The sequence below is a fragment of the Clarias gariepinus genome, chromosome 23, assembly GCF_024256425.1.
Source record: "Clarias gariepinus isolate MV-2021 ecotype Netherlands chromosome 23, CGAR_prim_01v2, whole genome shotgun sequence".
Lineage (NCBI taxonomy): Eukaryota > Metazoa > Chordata > Actinopteri > Siluriformes > Clariidae > Clarias > Clarias gariepinus.
In genome coordinates this window covers 7,212,098-7,236,480 of record NC_071122.1, presented here as the reverse complement: position 1 = coordinate 7,236,480, position 24,383 = coordinate 7,212,098, and the positions used below count along the sequence as shown (strand labels likewise).

General features: G+C 36.9%; 1 protein-coding gene across 1 annotated transcript; it reads right to left on the bottom strand.

The window, feature by feature from the left end:
- Window positions 1-367: 367 nt before the first annotated feature.
- On the bottom strand, window positions 368-23,415 carry pank4 (pantothenate kinase 4 (inactive)). The gene is made up of 19 exons (XM_053484024.1): window positions 23,198-23,415; window positions 19,795-19,889; window positions 19,349-19,560; window positions 19,041-19,224; window positions 17,261-17,353; window positions 17,022-17,175; window positions 15,387-15,568; window positions 13,879-13,960; window positions 13,685-13,785; window positions 11,327-11,482; window positions 9,942-10,054; window positions 9,518-9,605; window positions 6,641-6,792; window positions 6,448-6,503; window positions 5,400-5,449; window positions 4,431-4,535; window positions 4,207-4,307; window positions 4,031-4,099; window positions 368-2,899 (listed from the first exon to the last, which is right to left on the bottom strand). The coding sequence occupies exons 1-19, from the start codon at window positions 23,313-23,315 to the stop codon at window positions 2,671-2,673; spliced, it is 2,340 nt and encodes a 779-aa protein (XP_053339999.1). The 5' UTR covers window positions 23,316-23,415; the 3' UTR covers window positions 368-2,670.
- Window positions 23,416-24,383: the final 968 nt, after the last annotated feature.

The following is a 24,383-nucleotide window of genomic DNA, read 5'->3' as shown; positions in this document are numbered from 1 at the left end:
GTTTGAAAATACTCTTACTTTCACTATTAAACATAGAGTAGCTCATTTCTACGCTACATTTTTACTGTGCAACTTCACCAAGCATTTAAGTCATCTTCATTTCAGATTTTTTTAACAAAGTTGACAAGAGCTATGCTTCTAGGTTTTAAAAATGTTTTGAACAGTTCTAAACCTAATCCTAGTAATTTCAGCTTTATCTCCTTAGTTGTTTTCCTTGCCTGAGGAAGCCTGATACTGTAATTTGACATGATCACTGAAAAATTGACTCTCTTTTCTTTTTTTGGGTCAGAGGAGGTAGTTTCAAGCAGTAGTGGACGAAAAAGCACAACATGTACTAGAAAAGAAAAAAACAACAGGACACAAATTATTGTGAAGACATTGCAAAATATATTTAACATTGAATTACATGTGATTGTCAAGAAAGAATGTAAATAGATTTCTTTTAGCTAAAATAATGTGCGTCTCAAAAATGCCGGAACGAACGCGACACATATGTACACACTTGAATATTTATTATCATATTTACACATACATGACTTTACAAAAAAAAAAAAAAAAAAAAAATCCATCAATCTAAAAACGAATTTGGACACAAAGGCAGGGGAGGGGTGTGAATAATACAAACGGCTTTGGTCTGAAAAAAATTAACACATTCATGATAATGCATTTTGTGCAACCCTTAAACTCTCAACAACTTGTTATTGCGATTGCCAACATCCTACCTGATTTACGTTTATCATTCTATACATTAATATAACACAGACTAACATCATAAAAGCTACAGCAAAAAAAAAAAGACTGACTAAATAAACAAAATGAAATAATCGCAAAATGATTTATGATTTAATAACAGAGTTTTTGCCTAAAATTCCATTCTCTTGTTCATACAACTGAGATGAGTCCTGTCCAAAATCTGCATGGGCGGTCTGTGTGTTAAAGTGTGCGTTCTTTTCTCAGTAAATTTTCCTCAGCGACCCTGACTTGGATTTAAATGAACAAACAAAAATTCCAAGCAACACTATAAGCTAACGTGGAGAAATAAAAGGAAACTAAAACAGTAAAGAACGACAGAACTGATTTTTAAATGATGCAACACTGACGCCATCTGGTAGCTAACGGTAGTGCAGCTCCCTTACTTTGAAAACACAATATTTCAGTTTTTATTTTTATTTTAAAAAGTTCTAACCTTTAAAAGGAAGGAAAAGGTAGGTGCTTATACCCTTAGCACCTACCCCTTAATGGCAGTGAGTGAAAAGAATGAATTAAAGGAATACTCCAAAGAATTTAGTCTCTTTTCCCATGCATCTTTATTGGTAGTAAGAATAAAATATATAATAGATGTCCTGGTGCACTTTTTTCATCACACACTTACTGCTGAGTGCAAAGGTTTGCACCCTTCTTAACATTATTTAGGTGAAAATAAAATATTTAGTATCTCTGTTACTCAACTGAAAAGCAAACAAGGTACAAAATTAAAAGGCTTATTTGTAATTGGATTTATTAAAGGAGATCTGCTCTCTTCACCCCTTTTTGTCATTTGCGTGTTCTATACAAACTTTTGCTCAACCTTAGAACACGTTCGTGCTACTTATTAATAGTGTGCTTTTATCTATCTATAACTAAGGTCGTGGAACAACTGAAAGACAAGTTCATTACTTAAAAGTCGCTCCTTCACATGGTAATTTAAACAAAGAGTAATAAAATAAGAAGAGAAACCTGGAAAGCAGCTTAATCCCCGGTCTCAAAGCGCCAACACTGGAGACTCCTTCCATATAGGCTAAATAAACGTCTTCTTTTAAAATGACGCTTTTACTTTGTTAAATCAAGATTTAAATTGTTTAGCTCGTCATGAGCAAAATCACAAGCACTTTTGGTGAAGTTAACCACCGCACTTTATCAAGACCTCCATTTCAAGTCTGCTTTTATTTTTCACTCAATACAGGAAAGAATTGTTCTCTAAAGATGCACTGAACAGAGACTGGGTTGCTGGAGTATTCGTTTAAAGTAAATGCTGCTTTTCAGACTAGCAAAACACACACACACACTCTCTCTCTCTCTCTCACACACACACACACTCAAGGCACATACGTATACTGTATGTTATGTTAAATGTCATCTAACAAAAACCGCGGATTAGCCCTGTGATGTACCACCTCTTTCATTCATGCGCTTCCAGAAAAAAAAAAAAAAAAAAACTTCCTTAGAAACGGTGTGATACAATTTACTCTGAACTACAAAGCCTGTTTTTTTTTTTTATATCTGTGCTCACATAAAATTATTTTATGTGCACATGTGTGCGTTTTCTCCTTAAACTGATGATTACCTAAGACTCCAGACTGAATCTAAAGTCAGGGTCTCGACAGAATGTGACTCAAGAACATATGATATCAATCAACCCCCCCTTGCCCGAGGAATCACCCCACTTTCCACATTTAATGACAGAAGCACTAGGCAGGCGCGAGCATGCGATAAGTCTGATTGGACTGTTATCTTTATTATTCTTGACTGGGATTAAAGAAAAAAATATTCCACCCTCGTGTCTATAATCATCGTGTCAATCTCAATGACGTGGCACAGAGGCACGGGGTTTGCGGAGGCTCACGTCCCCTGTGCAGCGCCCTATATCCGACCCCCCAGACTGATCCGAGTTTCCGTGTCAGAAATGTTTAGTTAATGTTGCCCCTGAGCTTTGGAAGGAACTTCGTACTTGAAGACCACGCTGAAAATCTTCCCGCCCAGCCGCTCGGCCAGCCACGAGTTCTTGATGACGGCCAGTTTGAGGCTTTCGCAGTTTAGCATGGCGTAGTAGTTGGTGTGGATGGCACGGCCCATGCCTTCAATGATCACAAGGTCCGTGCCACGCTCGCGCACCACCGTGGCCAGGACTTTGTCCAATCGACTGGAGGAGCAGAGAACATCAAAAACATGCTGTTAAATACGACTGCTGCTGGTTTAATAGGGTTTTGGTATAATAATCATCAGATAACTGCTTTTAAGGAAGTATCTGTTTATATCCATTAATATCTGTACAGATCCGAGCAATGATTCAAATTTCTGAAAAACTAGTGATACCACATTTCCAATTACAATTCAAAAACATTTTTGTACAAAAATACAAAATACTCTTTTCTTTAATGTTGTGTGGTTCAGATGGTGTACTATTGTGTGGTGTTGTTTAGTATTATGCAGTGTGGTGTTGTGTAGTACAGTGTAGGGCGGTGTAGTACAGTGTGGTGTGTAGTGTAGTGTGTTATTACATAGCGTTTTGCAGCTTGGTGTAATGCTGCATTTTGTGGTGTGGTGTGGTTCAGTGTAGTGTTATGTAATGTATTTCAGTGTAGTGTAGTGTAGTGTAGTGTAGTGCAGTGTGAGGTTGTGTAGTGTTGTGTAGCATGGTGTAGTGCAGTGTGAGGTTGTTAATAACTGTCATTGTCGCAAAGCAGCTTTACACAATCAAAATAATTATTTAAGTTTGTATAGAATGTGAATGTGTATGAATCAACATTCATGAGATGGCAATAGGGAGAAACCTTGGGACCTCTGGACTCAACGGGGAACCCATCCTCATTTGGGTGCAACAGAGAGCATGGTGTAGTGCAGTGTGAGGTTGTGAAGCGTAGTGCAGTGTAAGGTTGTGTAGTGCAGTGTGAGGTTGTGTAGTGTAAGGTTAAAACTCTAACCTGTCAATCTTGCATTAATCAGGAGTTACACAGATGCTCAGGACAAAACAAAACATACAATATCACAGAAATTCCAAAGCTTTCACTGCTAGCTTTTTAAACCATAAACACACATGATACAACTACACACTCTCCAGATGTAATGATCCAAAAATAAGGAATGCATTAAAATAAATTAGCAATATAATAAACGAGAAATTATTAATAAAATAAAGCCTATCCCTTAAAGTGTTAATAAATAACATCAATCTCAGATATATTTAATATACAAAAAAAGAATAATCTGGCTAAGGTGTATATCACCTAAATAGAGGACAGAACAAAAAGAAAAACAGGAAAACAAATCCCACCTTAAGTCCAGACATGGAGAACTGGATCCGCTCTGAACTAACGTCAGCCTGTCCTCTTTTACTGCGGACCTAAAAACAAACAAACATAGCACAACAACCACGAGAGAAAAAACATGATTAACGCACATCCACATCTAAACCCAGATGTGTGTGTGTGCATGCGTGTGCGCGCTTACTGAATGACAGGATCCATAGCAGCTATTCTCTCTGTGACAATCTGCAGCTCACTATTAGTTACATCATTAAGGGCAGGACCCGAGTTACTCGCGAGGACAACCTGAAAGACAATGATGAGTAACCTGCATAAATAACTGCATACAACTTGTGTACGTGCTAAGATGTAGTAAAAATGTGTGAGTGTGTGTGTGTGTGAGAAAGAGAACACCCGGGACCGTCTGACCTCTGTGCCTCGATTGAGGAGTTCTCTTACGAAGGGGAAAACTCCTAGGATGATGTCCACTCCGCTATTATCTACGAAAAACAGTGCACATTTGTGAGGAGGACCCTGGAAAAGAGGAGAAGAACAGGAGAGGTTCAGATTTATCACTGAAAACCTGAATGACATCAGAGCATAGGGGAAATAAAGGTTTAAAGTAAAAAGGTAGGGCTGGATTAAGTTTAACCATAGGGTTAAAATCTTTTGTAGCCAATACTGTATTTGAATATGGTAAGAATTAATAATCAATTAATTATGAATATTATTAAGTTTTATTAAAACAATTCTAGCTAAGGTTTTACCCATATTACATTTCAGTAAATCAGGGACTAAGCGGACCATTCAAAACATTTTGCGAGGTCTATTCACTTTCGGGAATTTTCATTAATGAGAAAATTGTTGTTGCTATTTAAAACTTTTGTAAATCTGTTAATCTGATAACTTCTTTTTTTTTTTTTCTAAATCATCTGCACTGCTCCCACCTGCAGTAGCCAATAACAATGAATTATTTAGCCCCTCTTTCTCTCTAGGTTACATTGATTATTATAAGTAATGCAGATGAAATGATTGAGTGTGGCATCACATCAGAAGTCAACCCCAAAGACAGACAATTTGTTATTTGTAATAAAATTTTAGGCAATCATATCTTTTTATTTAACATGTCAAAACGTATTTTTCATTTATTTTTTTCCCTTTTTTGGTATCTGATCTCCCAAGATATTTACTGAAAAGTTCCATTTCATTAACTTTTCCAAATTATTTTAAAAATAAGTGGTTGCACTCTACCCACGCCACTTAATAATATAAAATGTAAATGTACACTTAAATGTAAAAAGTGTGTGGGTAGATGGGGGGAATGCGTTTAAAGCAGATTTCTATCTTCAACATGAATTGCATAATCAAGTGCATCCAGGTTAAATCAAAGTTTTTCACCTTCAATCTTTCAATCCACTGGTTAAAGGCATCTACAAGCCAAGGACGCTCTGGAAAATAGAGAAAAAGGGATGATTTCCATAATTAAATATCCATGTGTATAAAAAGTTACATTTTAAAGGACAATGAAAATCTGACAGATAATTTCCTTTCTCTTTTAATATGTACTTTTAAAACAGAGTTTTTAGCACTATTCTCCAAGATTACAAAAAAAATTAAATAAGAACTTGTTAATTTTATGATCTGTAAAATTCAACACAAATGTTGCCCTTTGTAGTATGCCTGATTTTTATTACCTTACTAATCGAATTAGGGACTGAAATTTAACACTGGTAGGAACTAAAATTATCAAAGCAGAAGGTAGTAGGATCATTCAAGTCAAACCAGGAAATTTTCTGGTGAATAAAAGGAGTAAAACCGATTAACATTTATAAAAGTCTTTAAGCACAATACGGTAATGTGACTCTTTTTTTGCAGTTAAACATTTTTAAGAAGGCCGTACATCCGTGAATAACAATCCAGGCCAAGGTGGCTCGGAGCCCTCTGCAGTTGTTCTCGTGAATATTCACTAAGTGGAACGCATGATCCTTGAAAATCAACGGATAACTTATCGCCAACTTGCGAAAGGGACGCATCTGTCTGTGGACTGTACACACAATCATTTACCAACACCATGTGCACATTACATGAACTCTTCTGGAGGTGTTTGGCACATCCAACGTATAGTCCTAACCTCGTATCAAGCCATTTTCACAATTTTCACATGTTTGGAGCATTAAAGGAGTTTCTGGGAGCCCAGCAGCTCAGATGTGGCAGTCTAATCATGGCTCCGACGTACTAAAAAAAACTTTCTAGCAAGCACTAGTAAAATGCATTAGAGTAGCAGGGGATTATATAGAGAAATAAAGTGAGTTTTTCCTCTAATAACGGTGTTCTGTGATTCCTGTTTGACTTGACAGACCTTATATAATTGATCATTATAACTAAACTAGCCCTTGTGTATGTAAACATGCTTCACATAGACAGTAAAGATGTATAGACGTCTTACCCTGCAGCTGCTGCTTCGCCTGTTCGAACCCGAACTGCGGATCAGTTTCCAGAATGCTGTGAAACAGGTTTATGTATCAGAACTTGTGCTCGTCATCTGTCAAGATTCCTGTTATTGTTGTTTGTTTGTTTTTTTTTTAAAAAAACAAAAAACACCACTGCTCTCACTCGTATACTTTTTACATATCGCTCACTCGGACACGGCTTTGGCTCCCCAGTCGAACACGTTGCCTGCCAGCAGGCCTCGGGCCAGAGCAAACTGCCTCTGCTCCCAGCTCAGCTCCTCCAGAGACTCCACAACCTTCTGGTAGTACTTTAGCGCCATGTCGTTCTCCTTCTGTTTGATCTGTGGGTGTAGAAAGAACACAAGGATGGTGTGTAACATTGTACAAACATGCAACAATAAATATACGAAGTTAACTTGATAAAAAAAATTTAAAAGACGAAGTAAGCTCTCGGAATGAGGGGAAAGACAGTCAAATGTAACCTATGCATGCAAATCATTGACACTAGGGCTGTAGCTATCGAATATTTTAGTAATCGAGTATTCTATCAAAAATTCAATCGATAAAATCAGATAAAATTTAATTTTGCTTACTTAAACAGCAATGTAAAATATATAAGAGGAACAAAAATTAATTAAATCTACTTTTATTTTATAAATGCATACAGTATTGTATCAAAAATAAACATTATCATTATTCAACACTGTTGTGCACTAAAATGCCTCCCTGCCACAGATTGCCCCCCCCACATAATCTCTATCAAATATTATATTAGAACATAAATTAATGAGTTTATGATTTACAAATTACACCAAACACATTTGATCATAAAATAAGCAATATAAAAAAGACATATTGTATAGGGAAAAAATATATAAATTATATATTATATTATATAAATATATAAATTACATATATAATGGGGACAATCCGTGGCATGGGGGCATTTTAGCGCACAATTAGCATAACACACACATTGAAATAAATAATTGAAATAAAAAAACACTAGGCTGTGCAACTTAACGTTCAGAACTTAAGGTTTCAAAATTGAGGCATAACATAAACCTTTACTGACAATTTGTCGTTTTCTCTTGCTGGTTTCTTCTTCTTTTGGCTAGCTGATATTTTTTTTTAATCGCTCCCTTCTATTTTGCAGGCCGCAACAGAACGCTCCATCAAATCAATACACAGCTAACTGTTTGTGTCTCCTTTCGCTTTTTTGGGTGACGTAAGCGCTTCACCTTTGTCGGTATTTAGTGACGGCTTGCATCCAGAAGCGTGCTATGTCACGGCAAACAAATTATGCCGTAAAAAAATAATGCAAGCTTTTAAAATGAATTAAAAGAAGCTTTGAGGCAGAAGATTTTGCCTCGATCATTTTTTGTAATCGAATCACTCGAGTTACTTAAGGATTCGTTTCAGCCCTAATTGACACCCATCAACATTACACAGTAGGAATGGAAATCCTTAGTTACCTCCTGATATGATACTGTCATGCTACCTCAGTTCCGTTTCGCTTAAAAATGCAATTCCATAAGAACCACGATTTTAAAAATATGTTGATTTGCTATTGGATTTTTCCTTCGATTTTGTTAAAATTTTAAACCTTTAAAAAAAGTTTAATGAGTAATTAAATGTAGCCAGTTCCTTATAACATTAGTTTCCTCACTTAAAAACAAGAGCAGCATTTAAACAGCATAAAATAACTTTACATACAAAAGTTTAACATTTAACTTAAAATGAAATCAAGCTAAATTTTTACTGAGCAGCATCTATCAAATAATTCACTCCTACCACACATGATTAAAATTTTTTTAAATAGTTCAAGGTGTACTGTACCACCTGTAGGATTATAAAGAAATGTCTGTTTTACCACCTCAAATGCCTTCAAAGTCGAAAAAAAATGAACTTGACATTGAGATAAGCATGCGGGCGTATACGGCCATTGATGCATTGGTGCAATTTTAGAATAATAAGTGCTTGGGTGTATTGACACTGGTGACACATAGTGTGTGTAATGAGTGTCTTTAGGACTCAGAGTTTGATGAAAAAGGCTGATTGGAGGCTTTTAAACGCATGCGGTTCTTGATGATGTAATGCCATAAAACTGTGTAACATTATTTTCGAAAAGAGGGAATTTTATGTTAAGACCTCCAAAAAGCACCAGGTGCTATAAAAAAAAGCATTACTTGTGGCATCACATTGAGTGGCATAACGACCCTAAATAACTTTTTAACAGCCCATGACATGCAATGCGAAAGTTGTTCAGCATTATGAGCTTTAAATGTGTACTGGGTTTCGCATGCATATGTGCAAGTGTGTATGAGCTATGCAGCAAAACCTTGTGCAAGGGCCCAATGACACGACCATGGTCCAGCAACACAGGGTGTCCTAATGGCAGCAGAATCCAACTGCTGATTTTTTTTTTGTGTGCTGATTTTCATGACTTTTGTCAAATGCTGGGGAAAAATATTATTTATGTACCATCGCCACTCGAGTGCACCACAACCTGTGTGTTTTTTAAACATGTTAAGACCACACTTCACACAATATGATGTAATAGGCCTGATGGCAGTTTTGGCCCTGAAGATTTGTCATGTCAATAAGCATAGTATGTCATGTGGGTGTGTGTAAATAATCCTTAGAAGAACAAGAGGGCCCTCACAAACTATGACAACATACAGCTGTTGTTATTGTGCTTGGGCCCTAACTATTATTAGGTATAAGGTGTGCTGCCAGGGACTTAAACTGGGACCTTCACGTAACTTTACATATTATTTCACAGTTTTTCTACATTTTTATTTATTGATAGACAGTTTTGTCCATAAACACTGTCAAAGATCACTGTTCCCTGAAAGCGCTCGTATTTATGGTAAAAGGTGTAATGAGTATATAACTTTTTGTTAAAAAGGATCTTATAAAATTAATACAAAAAAAGGTTTTGTCTTTGATATCAAAGTCAAGGCATCAGTACCAGTATTAAAAACTTTTAGAAACAGCAGCCCTAATTATACAGTAGGTTTATATATTTAATCACAAATTATTTATTCAGACTTTAATACAAACCTTAGAATAGGGGTCAGGAAAGTTGAATTCATTCAAACAGTGCTCCCTGGTGTCAAGCAAACTCCGAACAGTGAGGGATCCATAAGCACTTGAGGAAGAAAGGGAAACAGAACTAGTTCAGTGTCTGCACTCGGTCTTGTGTAAATCATATTCCTATAAATTTAAAACTACATTTAGGACTTGTAGCTGGAGCTGATCCAAATGTTAGACAGTATAAAATCTCCACTATAAGTTACTGGATTAAACAGGTGATATGATGTAAAATGTTCACTTATAAAGTACATGTACGACTAAACATTATGCCTGTACTGTGTGTGCGTGTGTGTGTGTGTGTGTGTGTGTGTGTGTGTGTGTGTGACACAGAGAGAGAGTGAGAAAGAGAGTGACAACGTATGCGAAGATCAAATGCTTGACAAGTTCTCACAATGGCTGATGACGTAATGTCTGCAGCTTGTGTCTGTACTTCTGGCGGAACTTCTCTGCTCTCTCTGTGGCCTCGGGCTGGTCTTTCTGACTGGCCAAGGCTCGCTTCACCACCTGCGCACATAGAGAGGGAGAGAGAGAGAGAGGGAGAGAGAGAGAGGGAGGAAAAAAAAGAAGGTGGGGGTCTGTACATAAGGGGGGTTTGTACATAGGTTTGTAAATAAAACAATTCAGGTTAAACACTGCTGTTGAATGTCCTACTGCATTATCTTATTTATTTATTTTTTAATATTTATTACTCATTTCATCTTATTTATTTATCTCATTTGTTTCATCACTTTTTATTATTTTACATAATTGCATAACTATAATACAGCATTATATTTTAAATTATTATATTATTTATTAACATCTGTAATACCAGCCCACAAAACATCCGAGAAGCCAGGCAATTATGAAACATCAAACAAAACCTAAAAACTTTTACTGATTGGAATTTGTTTTATTCATTAAAAAGACTACAAAACATTTTGTTTAAAAAACTATTTAGCAAATGTTTAGAAATTAATACTCTCAATGAACATTAGTGGATTCCCTGCAGAAAATACCACATTTAAAAAAACCTTGTCATCTCATTTAATGTTGACTGCACAAACGTTACACTGGACCTCAAGCAGCTAGGATTCTGTGACTCTGCAACCTTCATTTCTAAATAAAATGCAAAATGTACTTTGATGTGAACAACAGTCCAGTCCTTTTGTCTCAAGGCCAGGTAGGACGTCTCTGTGCGTAGTGCCTTTGCAGGTGTTTTGAGTTAATGAGATGATTAGAGTGTGACACGGAGTCGTCAATCTTAAACTCTTTTATAATGTTCTAATTTTCTGACGTACTGAATTATGGGTTCTCATTAGCTGCAAGCCATAATCATTAAAACGAAAAGAAATAAACACGTGAAATACCTGACTCATTTAATGTGAGTATCAGAATTTAAGCATATGCGCTATGTAGTGTTTCACAGTACAATAAAAGTACTAGAATTTTAAAACGGTACTCAACCTGGCAGATGTCTGTCTGATCTGGGTAGTAGGACTCTGCCTCTTTAAGCACAGTAGTGGTATGTGTTAGATGTAACAAAAAAATATTTTTTGAGTCTGTAATATTTTTGGGTGATTTACAGTAATGTGTTCAGTTACAGAGCATCTAAAAAAGTGCCTGACCTGAGTAATCATAGCTACTATAGCAAGCTGCTCTAATCCTAGAATATAATGTATCTAATCAATCTCATCAGAATGTTTTCTAGGCACGGTATCTCACATGGTAGCACCATTATTTTTCTAACCCTAATGTAGTCTAGTGCCTCTGGCTCAGAGAGAGATGGTATCTTACCCCATCCAGTGCTTCCTCAAAACAGTAGAGCCAGTATTCTCTAGCCTGAGCGTCCTCAGTGAGATCGACTGTGTCAGGGATATAAGAAGACGGGTCCTGCAGGAGTGGCAAGTTCACCAGCTGCCTCTCCAAACGATCCATCTCCAGCATATCAAACTGCAGGAATGATGAGAGAGATATATGGGAAGATCTTAGCAAAAATATTAGTTTGAGTACCGTCTCAAGCAGCATATCAGCAGTCTGGGCGCTCAAACTATGGCTGAAGGGAGACATTTTGAAGGCATTTTGACTTCCTGAAAAATCTAAATATGATATCTTAACATACAGATGCATCATAATAAATTTGAATATCATCGAAAAGTTGATTTATTTAAGTAATTCGAGGCAAAAAGTAAAACTCATTACATAGATTCATGATGCAGACTAATATATTTCAAGTGTTTAATAGAATAATTCTTAGGAACAAAAAAAAATAAAAATAAAAGACTTGCATCTTCCTTTTTACAATACTCCATACTTTACAATTCTCCATAGCAGTGGTGGTTGGGGACCACTGCTCTATGTTCTACCAATACCAGCAGATAACATGGCTCCAAAACCACCACTAACTGCGCAAACCTTACACTGGACCTGGGTTCTGTGACTCTGCAACCTTAATTTCCAATGCAATGCAAAGAAAATAAAAAAAAATAAACACTTAAAATACATCAGTCTGGTTGTAATGAACCTATATAATATATTAGTTTCACTTTTTAAGTTGAATTATTGAAATAAATCAGTAACTTTTAAAAACTAGTTATAAGATTAGAGCTAAAAATAAGCTGAACAGATTTAATGTAAAAAGTGATATTATTTAAACCCCACAAAAAATGTGTTTGTCTTTAATAAATATAATAAAATTTTGTAAGGTTAAGTATTTTACTCCTTGTTTATGCCAAGATATACAGTGAAACCTCAGATTACGAGTAACGTGGTTTGCAAGTGTTCCGCAAGACGAGCAAAGATTTTTTAATCTATTTTGACTTGGAAAACGAACACGTATTGGTTTATGAGTACCGAGTATTATGTATCACGCATGAGCTTCTTGTTTTGACACCGAGCGTCACGTGAACTGAGCCAACGGTTTTTCACTCTCTTGTGCTGCGAAATTGTGGGTAATCGTCTCTCCTCCTACTTTCGGCTTCACACACACACACACTCTTTCTCTCTGCTCTACACAGAAACACTGCTCTGTCCCGATTCTTTTCAAAGATAAAGTGCAGGTTAGTTTGTTTTATTTTTACTTTACAGCGTTGATTCCGTTACTGTGTCGCTCAATCGAGTGTCATTAGAGATTACTTGTTTATTTTTCCGATAAAACAGTGTTTCCATTGTGTGCGCGTGTGAAAAGAGTGTTGGAAGGGTAACTGTGTAAGATGCACAGTGGTGTAGTTGTTAGTACTGTCGTCGTGAACCTCAAGGGTCTGGGTTTGATTCCAGTCTCTGTGTACATGCAGTTTGCATGTTCTCCCCATGTTTGGTGGGTTTCCTCCAGGTGCTTTGGTTTCCTCCCACAGTCCAAAGATATGCAGATTAGGCTACTTGGCGTTCTCAAATTGCCTGTAGTGTGTGTGTATGTGTAAGCACTGCGATGGATTGACAGTGGTATAGACGATAAGTGAGTGAGTGGTTTCTGGTCCTCCAATGTAAGAAATGTAAAGATATTATCGGAAGAGTGAGTTCTGACCAATGTATAGACAAAACCTCTTTTTTATTCATAAAGATACTCAAATTTGATCTATACTGCATATCAGTGCAGTTGACGTTTGCTTCCATACTAAACACATACTCGCTAGAATTTAACTAATAAATGTTTATCCTTATAAAAGTGAGCAACTTTTGATATATCAAATAAAAACCTGCTTTCAAAACTCTTCCCTTTCCTGTGCCAGCCATTTAAAAGAAAGTGTTTATCCACATTTAGTGCACTCTAAAGCTTGCTTCAGTCACAGACAGCACAATTATATCCGACACAATATTATCCGACATAAATCAATCATCTGTAAATAAATATGCGCGCGCACACACACACACACACACACACACACACACACATACACACACACTAAAATACTATGCTGAAAATAGGGCAAGAATTAAAAACATTTTTAAAAAGCATAAAACTATGAATGCCGCACTCGTCAAAGGATTTGTACTTACAGGAAACTGATGAATACAGATTAAGACAAGAAGTGAGAGAGAGAGTGAGAGAGAGAGAGAGATACGGATGAATGAAACAAGAAATCAAGATGTTAAGGGAAGAAAATAAAATATGCATGGAATAAGAACATAAAAAGGATTGTATGAAGGTTGACTTACGGTGCCACTCCGTGCCCGTTGCATAGGATTAAGCTCCGGAGACACGCTCATGAGTCCGGAGCTTCCAGCGTAGTTTTCTCCCCAGCTGTATTGATTAGGATCTGAACAAAGACAGTAAACCGCATATACAGCAACCACTAAGGCAGATTACACAGTCAAAGTTTAGTGGTGCTGCAGGTTTTAGAATAACTTACTGTCTTCTTCAGCGCCCTTTAAAAACGCCCCGATAGCACCCAGGTAGCCTTCGTGTCTTAGGAACAAAGCCTGCACCTCGCCCTGGAACATAATCATGAAAAATTTATCAGTTTCAATGCAAAAAAAACTTTGTTTTGTTAACTGAGATTGTTAGAGCGTTAAAGCACCATCATTAACAAAGATTGCTCAAGCACATCATGATCATCACAATTAAGGAATTAATTAATGCTTGTGGTTGTTACCTGGAAAAATTCAGAACCGAGTTTTATTATTTTAACACAGCTCTGATATAAATGATGGGTTTCTTTTACAACGCTCGCTCAAATGTGTTACAGGGCTCACCAATAATTTTTTGTCTAATCTTCTAAAAAAAAATTCATCTTGACACTAGCCAGAACATGACCGTCTATGAGGTGCATGCAGGTTGAAGGAGCGGGTAGCATTATTCTCCGAGTGTGTTACATGAAAATCCTCTTTTCACTATTAAGCATACATAGCTATGGTTTTTACCATGCAAACAAGCATTTAAGTGAACTCTATTCATGATGGACTTCAGTTCAGTTCAGCACTATCCAACCAGGTTTGCGTGATATGTTGAAGGCTTCTTAACCCAGACACAGTCATTTCTAATCTCCTTAGGTGTTTTCTGTGCTTGATATAGGCAATTAATTTGACTCTTCTAAAATGATGAGAATTGGCCCGGCATTGTACAAGTAAAAATAAAAAACTATTATTAATAAATTGACTCAAAAGCGTCATGTTATTTTCGGACAAGTTGATTATCAGTCGGGGCAAGTGAAAAAAAATCAAAAGTTAATGTACAGCCCTGTGTCTAATTTTAAAAAGTTCTTTTTAACAAATTAAAAATGGATAATCTTTGAAACTGTTAATCCTTCTCACTGACCTTGAAAGAGAATACCGTTGTGAGGGAAAAGACTTTACAAAACTGCATTACTATTTATATATAAGACAGGATGCAGCATCCCTGTAACAGCTTATAACCTCGACTTTACAGCAGAAGAAGTTTTTTTGTTAGCAGGCTATGTTACAAGGCTATACTTGTGTTCATTTGTTTTCCCGCCATGCAAAATGTGAATGTGCCTAATGACTTAAAACAGTCTGTATTGCAGGTTTCTGAAGGACATCAAGATGTAACGTGTCAGAAAAACATCTCACTCAAAAAAACAAAGACATGTCTAAAATGATGGTTTAACAATGATGCCTGTGACAGAGTCTAGTCCTTTTTGTTACCTCACTTGCCAGCCAAAACACTTTTTAACATCAGTTGACTGCCATTGATTAAAATTTACCATATTAGAAATTTATTAACCGATAAGGGTTTGTTTTGCGCCATATTTCTCCGTGGTATTTCTACGCTGTTTTAAGTGAAACCGCTCCATTGTGTCTCAAGGGTATGCGAAATTTTGACCTTGACAGTAGGTATGTATACAAATTTAAGTGTTTGTGTAAATACATTGAAAATAGTCAGAGTGTGTCAGGCAGGTACCTTGGAGAAGAAATTGATGCTGTAGGTGATGGTGTGCATGGTCACCGGGTGCCCTCGAATGAAGAATCCTCCAAAGTAAACTCGGGTGAGGTTGTGCAGTCGGGCGTAGAGGCAGGCGAGCTGGCCGATATCGTTACTTATCATGTGCAGCAGGCTCTTAGCCATGTCTTCTTGGGAGAACTCTAAACAAATAAATAAATGTATAAGTATATTTTTTCATTCATCTTTACAACATCCACATACTTGTAATAATAATAACAACAAAGGGAAATCCTAACTCTCTTATATCAGGGTTTATGGTCAAAGATAAATGACCAAGACTGATGACTCTAGTAATTAAATACATAAATCTTTAACAGTAGCATTCATATTCTTTAGGTGTTGTGATTTGAATAAATCAGGAACATCACTAAGGTTCGTTTCCTGATTTATTCCAAGCTGCTTTATTTCTTACAGGTTTTAAGGTATTAAAAACTGCTAAAAGTTTCTAATAAACATTGAAATGCTGTTTAAGTGTTATTAACTGTTTGAGTGTCAAATCTTATACGTTTCCCTGCCAGTCTTCTGCTCCAGTCCAGTAGGTGGGAGTAATGTGTCAACTAACCATAAACTAAAGACGCAACACTATCACAAAACATAAGTATTTGCGGGGGATGGAGGCAGATTTATTTTCTGCAAACCAAAGAATTTACTAATGCAAATCGACCAGCAAAAGACTTTACTGGCCACACTTAAAAACAATCTTCTTCTTTGTCTTTCGGCTGTTCCCTTTCAGGAGTCACCACAGCGAATCACCTGCTTTCATCTAACCCTATCCTCTGCATCCTCTTCTCTCACACCAACTAACTTCATGTCCTCTCTCACTGCATCCATAAATCTCCTCTTTGGTCTTCCTCTAGACCTCCTGCCTGGCAGTTCAAACCTCAGCATCCTTCTACCGATATATTAACCATCTCTCCTCTGAACATGCCCAAACCACCTCAAGCTGGCCTCTCTGACTTTATCTCTAAAACATCTAACATTGGTTGTCCCTCTGATGAACTCATTCTTGATCCTATCCATCCTTGTCACTCCCAAGGAGAACCTCAACATCTTCAGCTCTGCTACCTCCAACTCTGCCTCCTGTCTTTTCTTCAGTGCCACTGTCTCTAAGCCGTAGAGCATCGCTGGTCTCACCACTGTCCACTTAAAAACAATATACAACGTAATTATGACATAAGCCATTAAATAAAAGATATCTTAAATGATGTAAACATTCCATATAAAAATTGCTAAATTATCTGCTAAAAAATGCATCTTTAAAATTATTAAAACATCTTGAATATAGTGAAATTGAATACCATTTCATATTAATTTGAATCTTATAAAAGGAAAAAGAAAAAAAGGGTTAATACACTATTTAGAATACTTGTAAAAAAAATCTCATTTCATACTACAGATGATTAAAGAGGTCTAGAAATTAAATTTGCCCTGTGGTCAGGATCTTGTGCTTCATTTCATAACTGGAACAAAAAGAACGTGCCTTCACAACGGAGTGAAAGGTCACTGGGTGTGTGTTCACTAGAGTAAAATTGTCCCTGTGATAATTCATCATTACACTAAACCTCGTTCTGCTGACTGGCTCGTACGTGTCACCTTTATCAGTGGTGGCAGATTTTCCAAAGCTACTTGCTATGAGGTATCCTGGCAATCCCAAAGAGACGGACGCTCCCCCATAGATGTCCTTAACCAACATGTCCACACTGGTGTGCTGCCCCTTAGAGGCCAACTGCAAAAGCTCATCAAATCTCTGTTGTGACAAAAACAGTTTAACGCTTAAACAGTGAAAAACAGTTCATGATGTGATCACTAGATTCTAGAAAACACATACTGACCTTAGTTTTTGTAAGCAATGCTCCAAGACCCCAAAATGTACCACCGCCGATGGAGCTCCCACCGATGCGCTCAAATTGGTCCTCCGATTCTACCTTCAGAGTAAAAGCTCTAGATTAACACCCACCAGATCATACTTCATGCCTACTGTATAATTGTTAATACTTGTCTTTTTTTGTTTGTTTTTTTGTCTCAGGCTCGGGTTACACTTTTGCTAATTTCAAGTTCAAGTTCAAGTAGGCTTTATTGTCATTACAACCATATACAATTAGTACACAGTGAAACGAAACAACGTTCCTCCAGGACCAAGGTGCTACATGCAACATAAATTTACAACATAAATTAACAGAAACACTAAACTAGCTAACCAAGAGGCCTAGTTAGCTGGCTAGCAGAGACAGGACAGAAAGTCCTAACATAAATTACAACATAAAGTGCACGTGCAGATGTGCAAACAAGAGAAACAACAACAAAGTGACAGTGCGCAACCACGACATAACAGAACATAAAATATGGTGTTAAGGTAGTGGGAAAACATAAACATTCCTTAACACAGCAGCAAGAATTGAGAAATTAGTGCAAAAAGTAGTCCAGTAACGATCATTGTGCAAAGAGATAAACAGTGAAGCATTTACAGGTTGATGTGTACAATAATTTGGTGGTGTAGGTCAGTGTGTCTGCACTTGTGTTGATTAGTCAGTCCAGTCCCAATATTTTGAGGTAGTTGAGTCAAGCTGAGTGATAATGTTTGTGTGTGTGTGTGTGTGTGTTTATCAGTCCAGTCCCTTTTTGTTGAGGAGACGGATGGCTTGTGGAAAAAAGCTTTTGCACAGTCTGGATGTGTGTGACCGAATGCTTCGGTACCTTTTTCCAGATGGCAGGATTTAGTTTTTTAGGATTTAATTTAGTTTGTTTAGGCATGAAAATCAGTCAAAGAAGATTTTTCTCTTGTAGTTAATTTTTTTCTAAAACACCTTTAAACTTTTTAATGAAAAACTATTTTCAGGTAAAAAGTGCCATTTCCTTTGCACCAACATATTTTGAATCTTTCTGACACTTGAATGTATGTTGCTTTAAAGTTAGAGTTGCTTTGGTTAACTTTTGGTGAAAGTATGTTGATTGTAAGTTTGAAGCCAGTTTAATAAAAGTCATTTGCTTATCACTGATCGTTCCGTACCTTTGACCTTGAACAGAAAGCATACTGTATTCTGACCTTTGAATATTAAGATTAAAACCCCTGCTATAAAATGATCAAATGACAAAGCAGATAAACAGCTTATAATAAATAAAAATACAGTCAATAGTTGAGTCTCTTTAAGCAGAGTTTGCCTTTAAAACTTGTAAAAGAACTGAGCGGTAGGTTTCACAGAGAACGCTGACTTTCCAAATGCAGAGTGACAAAAGGGTTCACTTCAAACGGGAAACACTGTGCTTCACCTTTTATGGAGTTTTGTGGGCGTCAATAAATGAGCTGCGTCAGGAACGTGATTAATAGGCACTCGAGTAAAACCAAGTACCAAGCACATAGAAAACTGGCAGAAAGTTTCAGTTTGGTTGGGCTTAAGCTAATTTCTATACACAACTTCACAAAAGGTTTGGTTAAAAACAATTTGTATCTTTTTATATAAAGGGAATATATTTATGATACGTCTATGCTACAAATGGTCACAGAATTGGTTACATGCTTCCTGAACACCAGCTACAGTCACACCTATACTTAGTCAACACTCTCCAAACAAACCACATGATAGCACCAGGTAATAACCTGGACATAGCCGTTACCTTGACGATGGAAACTCCAGAGCCAATGTTAACCAGAAGATAAGGGAAGATGTCCGGGTGTGTGTTTTGGAAGCGAAACTCTGGGTCGGCGTGTTTTGCGTAAACGAAAGCCTCGTGAGGGATATTCTTCAGCACGAAATTACAACCCTTGATAAGACAAGACATCTCGTCCTCTTTGTCCACTCTGTGAAGACAGACATGAATAAACAACCACAGTATGTATTACTGTATAAAACATTACAGTAAACATACTGTATAAAACAGTAATTGTTTATCTGTTTGTTTGTGTGCTCTCGCTTTACACTCACTTGAGTTTTAACTTCTTCTCAATCAGGTCTTTGAACTTGTAAGCTCCTCCTCCTGTAGCCTTGATCACTTTGGTCTCGGTGTTTACCAGGTGGTCTTTAATGAAATCCAGGCAGGTTTCTATGTACCGGTTCTCGAACTTAATGAAGTGGAGCCGAGCCGTGATCTCCTCCTGGACCGAGATCTCGTACAGCGGGTCTCCATCAGTTTCGTTCTACGCCGGCAAAAACAAAACGCGACACTAATTTTCAGATGTGATAAAATACAGCATACATTATATGCACAATACACTGTGATGTGCAAAAGTTGTAGCCCCCTCAATATCAGATTGCTAATCAGCATACATGTTTACTATAAATCCCCCTAATAATACACCTCTGGCACGTGTGTAATAACATTTGATTGATTTCTTTATATGACAGATAAAGTGTTAAGATAAAACCCGTACCTGAAAGCTCGTCTTGGCCGTATGATCGAAGGATCTTACTTTGGCCACTTTGTGCTGAACTGTGGAGTAATATGCCAGTTTTGTCAACGAGCCACCTATTAAAGGAAAAACACCATTAAAAAATGTACACCTTTAGCTTAATGGTACAAGTTAAAAAGTAGTTTGTTCTAGTCCTTACATTTACAAAAAACCAAATACTTTCATCACCCTGGATTCTGTGTCACGTTCCTTAAAGTGTTTTTGGACTTTTTTTGCAGTGTGTCAGAGTGTAACATCTACACCGCGTTCCAAATTATTACGCAAATGATATCTTTCTCTGATTTTCATAATTAGTCAATGCAAATGACAGTCAGTATAATTTTTAAGTCATCAACCATTAGGGTATAATTCAAATTTTATTAAACAAATCTAGTAATGATAATATTTATTTCAAAAATAAAAAACTGAAAACGCACTGTTCCAAATTATTATGCACAACAGAGTTAAAAAAATGTATAGGTTTTAAAGAACTGAAAATGGGCTTTCGAGGTAATATTTACTGAAATAAAAAACCTAACCACTGCATACTAGAACAGTTTATAGCCCTGCTGTTTTGGAGATACTCTGACAGGACAGTCTAACCCACTTAGATCCTCACACTTCTGTTCATTTTTCCTGCTTCCAATAGATCAATTTTGAGAACTGACTGCCTCACTTCACTGACAGCTGCAACCACAATGAGAGAATCAATATGGATGGGAATCAGCAGGGATCATCCAGTATAATATTATCACGATACCTGGGTGATTGAGATTCTATAAGAATCTATAACACAATTTTTATAAATATCTGGATGCAAAAAAGGTGTGTGTGTATGTGTATATATATATATATATATATACACATACACACACACACACACACATCTAATATATATATATATATATATATATATATATACACACACACACACACACACACAAATATACATACAGACACATACACACAGTGGAGCTCAAAATTAAAACAACCTACAACTTCCTAAATTTTAATGTCACTGCTTAGTCAAACGACTGTAAAAGACAGTTTTTTAAGCATGTTTTATGAGTTGTTGTGTTTTAAAGCACAGAATAAATAATTTGATTAAAAAGAACACTTTCAGATAACACCCAGTTATTAGAATTTATCTGTCATCTGATGCTAATTTCTGTAATTATTTAACCAACTCTATTTAACTGTCAGCCTAACTTTCCAGCGTTCAATGCTTTCAATGATGGTAAGCTGTTCTAAAGTGACTAAAACTCTCCAGCAGGTTTTTTTTGATAAAGGTCACAAGAATGAGCCTTTCACCTATAGAACGAGAAGTTGGTTGTTCCAAAACTGTCATTTCGCAAACTCATTTAAGTCCCCAAATAAGGCTGGTCGTCCATAAAAGATAAACGCTGAACAAAATGCAATCTCAATGGGCAATCGGTTCAACACTGCAGCTGGCTTGCTCACCAGTTCAGCGCTTAACAGAGTAAGGATCCGTCTCATCATACAGCGTCTTAACGTTTAAGAGAATTTGGACTTAAAGCCCACTCTGCAGTGACCAAACCTCTCATTAGCAGAAAGCATCAGAAAAAAAGACTAACATTTGCTGTGAAGCATGTTGTGTGCACAGAGAAGAACTGGTCCAAAGATCACTTTAGTGATGAAAGCAAGTTAATTTATTTGGGTCTGAGAGAAACAGTAAGTCTGTCATCAAACTGGGGAAAGACTGAAGCCAAAGTGTGTAAAGAGGTCACTGAAAGGTGGAGGGAGGGGCGTCATGGTTTGGGGGATGTTTTCTGCAGCAGTAGTTGGGCCTCTTATACAGTTACATGGCAGAGTGAAAACAAATGTTTATCAGACCCTTTTTCGACAACTTGCAGTTCCTTCCTAGAGTTCATCACCCAGTCAGTCAGCAATTTCCGTGCACGAAAATGACCTCGTCACACAGCAAAACGGTTAAAGCAGTTCCTTGAAGCTGAGAACATTAAAATAATAAAATGGCCAGAGTCTTGATCTAAACCCAAAAGAAAACCTCCGGAAAATCCTTGGCATAAAAAAATAACGCCAAGAAACCCACTACAGTCACAGAACTGTGGAAGAGACTGGAAGACAAGTGGACCTGTGTGTTGAAGAGCGTTCTGAAGTCATTCAGAGCAAATTAGTAATTTATGTTGTAAATTTATGTTGCATGTAGCACCTTGGTCCTGGGGGAACGTTGTTTCGTTTCACTGTGTACTAACTGTATATGGTTGTAATGACAATAAAGCCTACTTGAACTTGAACTTAAACTTAATAGTTCGGAGTGCGCCACCTGTAGGATTATAAAGAAACAGTGACGTTTTACCTCCTCAAATGCCTCCAAATTCTCAAAACTTCACTTGACAATGAATGCACGCAGGGCTTCTTCGCTTCCGCAATGTTTTAAGACTGGTGTAAGCGTGTGTTATTAGTGGGTTTGTGGACAAATTTGCTCACAAAGTTTAAAGGAAAAAGGCAGATCGGAGGCTTTTAACATGCGTGATTTTTGAGCCAATTCTGCTCACTGGCCGGTCAACTGGTTCATCTCTATAAATGTTTTTAAAAATAGATTTTGAAATCGATGTGCTAACACGTGAATCACAATTAATAACTGAATCAACAATTCTAACCAAGTGCAAACTTAGCAAATAATTCGCCCCTACCACACCTACTAATGTGTGAACAGCTTAGTGTGCCACCTGTAGGATTATAATGGAACTGCAACTTTTACCACCTCAAATGCAAACATGCACAGTATATATATATATATATATATATATAATTAAAAATTTTTTTTACATTTTCACTTTTGCACTTAGTAAGGTCACATGAAAGAATATCACTATACGTAACTAATTAGATTTTTTTCTCTAATGTCTAACAATCAATGTTTATTCACTGCACCAGTAAGTAGTTTTAATGTTATGATTTCTTGGCGTCACCCTGTGACGTTGGCACGGGACACAACCCCGAACTTCTTACAGGAAGAGCATAAATGAAAGCTTCTGTCACACCAGGGTCACTAAACACTTTCTACCTTAAATATTTTATATAAACACATTTAGTAAGTTTCAGTATAAAGTTATCTTCTTTTATTACATACTAAAAGCTGACGAGACTGGCTAGCTAATGTTAAAAGACGAATATTAAACTAAATGTAATAATAAAAATAATAATAATAACAAAGATAATAAATTTAAAAGTATAAACTGAATATATATTATCCATTGTTTCGTGAGCAGACCAGCTTCAGTTCGAACTGTCAAGTTCTGTAACGTTAGCTAACCTTCAGCTAGTCAGTTAGCAGCTAGCAAACGGCGATTTTACACAATAAAGTGCGCAGAAGAAGTCAGCTTCAGCTTCAGCTTAATACCTATATCTATTGCGAATCTCTTGGCATTTTCCAGATTCCGAAAGATCTCATCCGGAGGCAGGGTTATGCTTTTATCCATGCTATGTGAGCCGCTGTCAGTGCCTCCATCCGTCGCCATCTTCCACACACTTGTTTTGACCAACAAGCGCAAGCTGCACACACTAGCCTACTCAGCCGTATGTAGAGATATTGTGCTGCAGCAACAGTGACATAGCGTCCCTCCGCACTCTTTAGTACGCTAGTGTGCAGCTTAGGACTTGGGCTGAACACTTAGCATTCCAAGCACGCGCTCAGGTGTTCAAAATAAAAGTCATAGAGGAAAAATCTTTGCTGATGATAGTATAGAAGAATAAAACATGTTAACAAATACAACATGGATCATTAGTGTTCTAACACACACACACACACACAAACAAGGCAAACGAGTGAAAGAAAGAAAATAAGACAAAAATATATATAGGAGATGAAAGAAACAAGACAATCATACAAAATCAACTAACAAACAAACAAAGAGAATAAAAGGAAGGGAAAAAATTGGATAAAAAAACAAAATACAAAGATGAAAGAAAGGAAGACAAAATACAACCAAACAAGCAAAAATAAACGAAAGAGAAAAAATTAAAGTTTTAATAATTTTAAAAATAATAAGAAAAGGGGAAGTGGGGAGAAAGAAAGAGATGAAAAACAAAGATTACCAAACAAACAGACAAAACGAAAACAAGCAAAAATAAATCAGTTAAAATAAGAAAAAAATAAATAACCAAAGGAAATGGGGAGATAGAATGTTGAAGTGTCACCCAGACAGAAAGAAAGAATGAAAGAACGAAATAAACAATAAAATGAAACACTCATACAGCCGAAAAAAAACTAACAAAGGGAATTGGGAGACAAACAACAAATGAACAAAAAGAAAGATAAAAAGAAAGGGAAATCAAAGGAGGTGAAAGATTGCTGTAGTGTAAGTAATAACAGTGTGTAACTGGTCTCGTGGCTCAGGACTGAGAGGAACCCCAGCTCATCACTTCACACTGATGAGTTTCCTCCAGCAGCACATCACTCACTCACACACACACACACACACACACACACGCGCGCGCGCTACTTTCACTCTTAGCATATACATGAGTACATTGTGCGCTGGGTCACGTTCGACTAGTGAGTGTGTGTGTGTGTGTGTGTGAGAGAG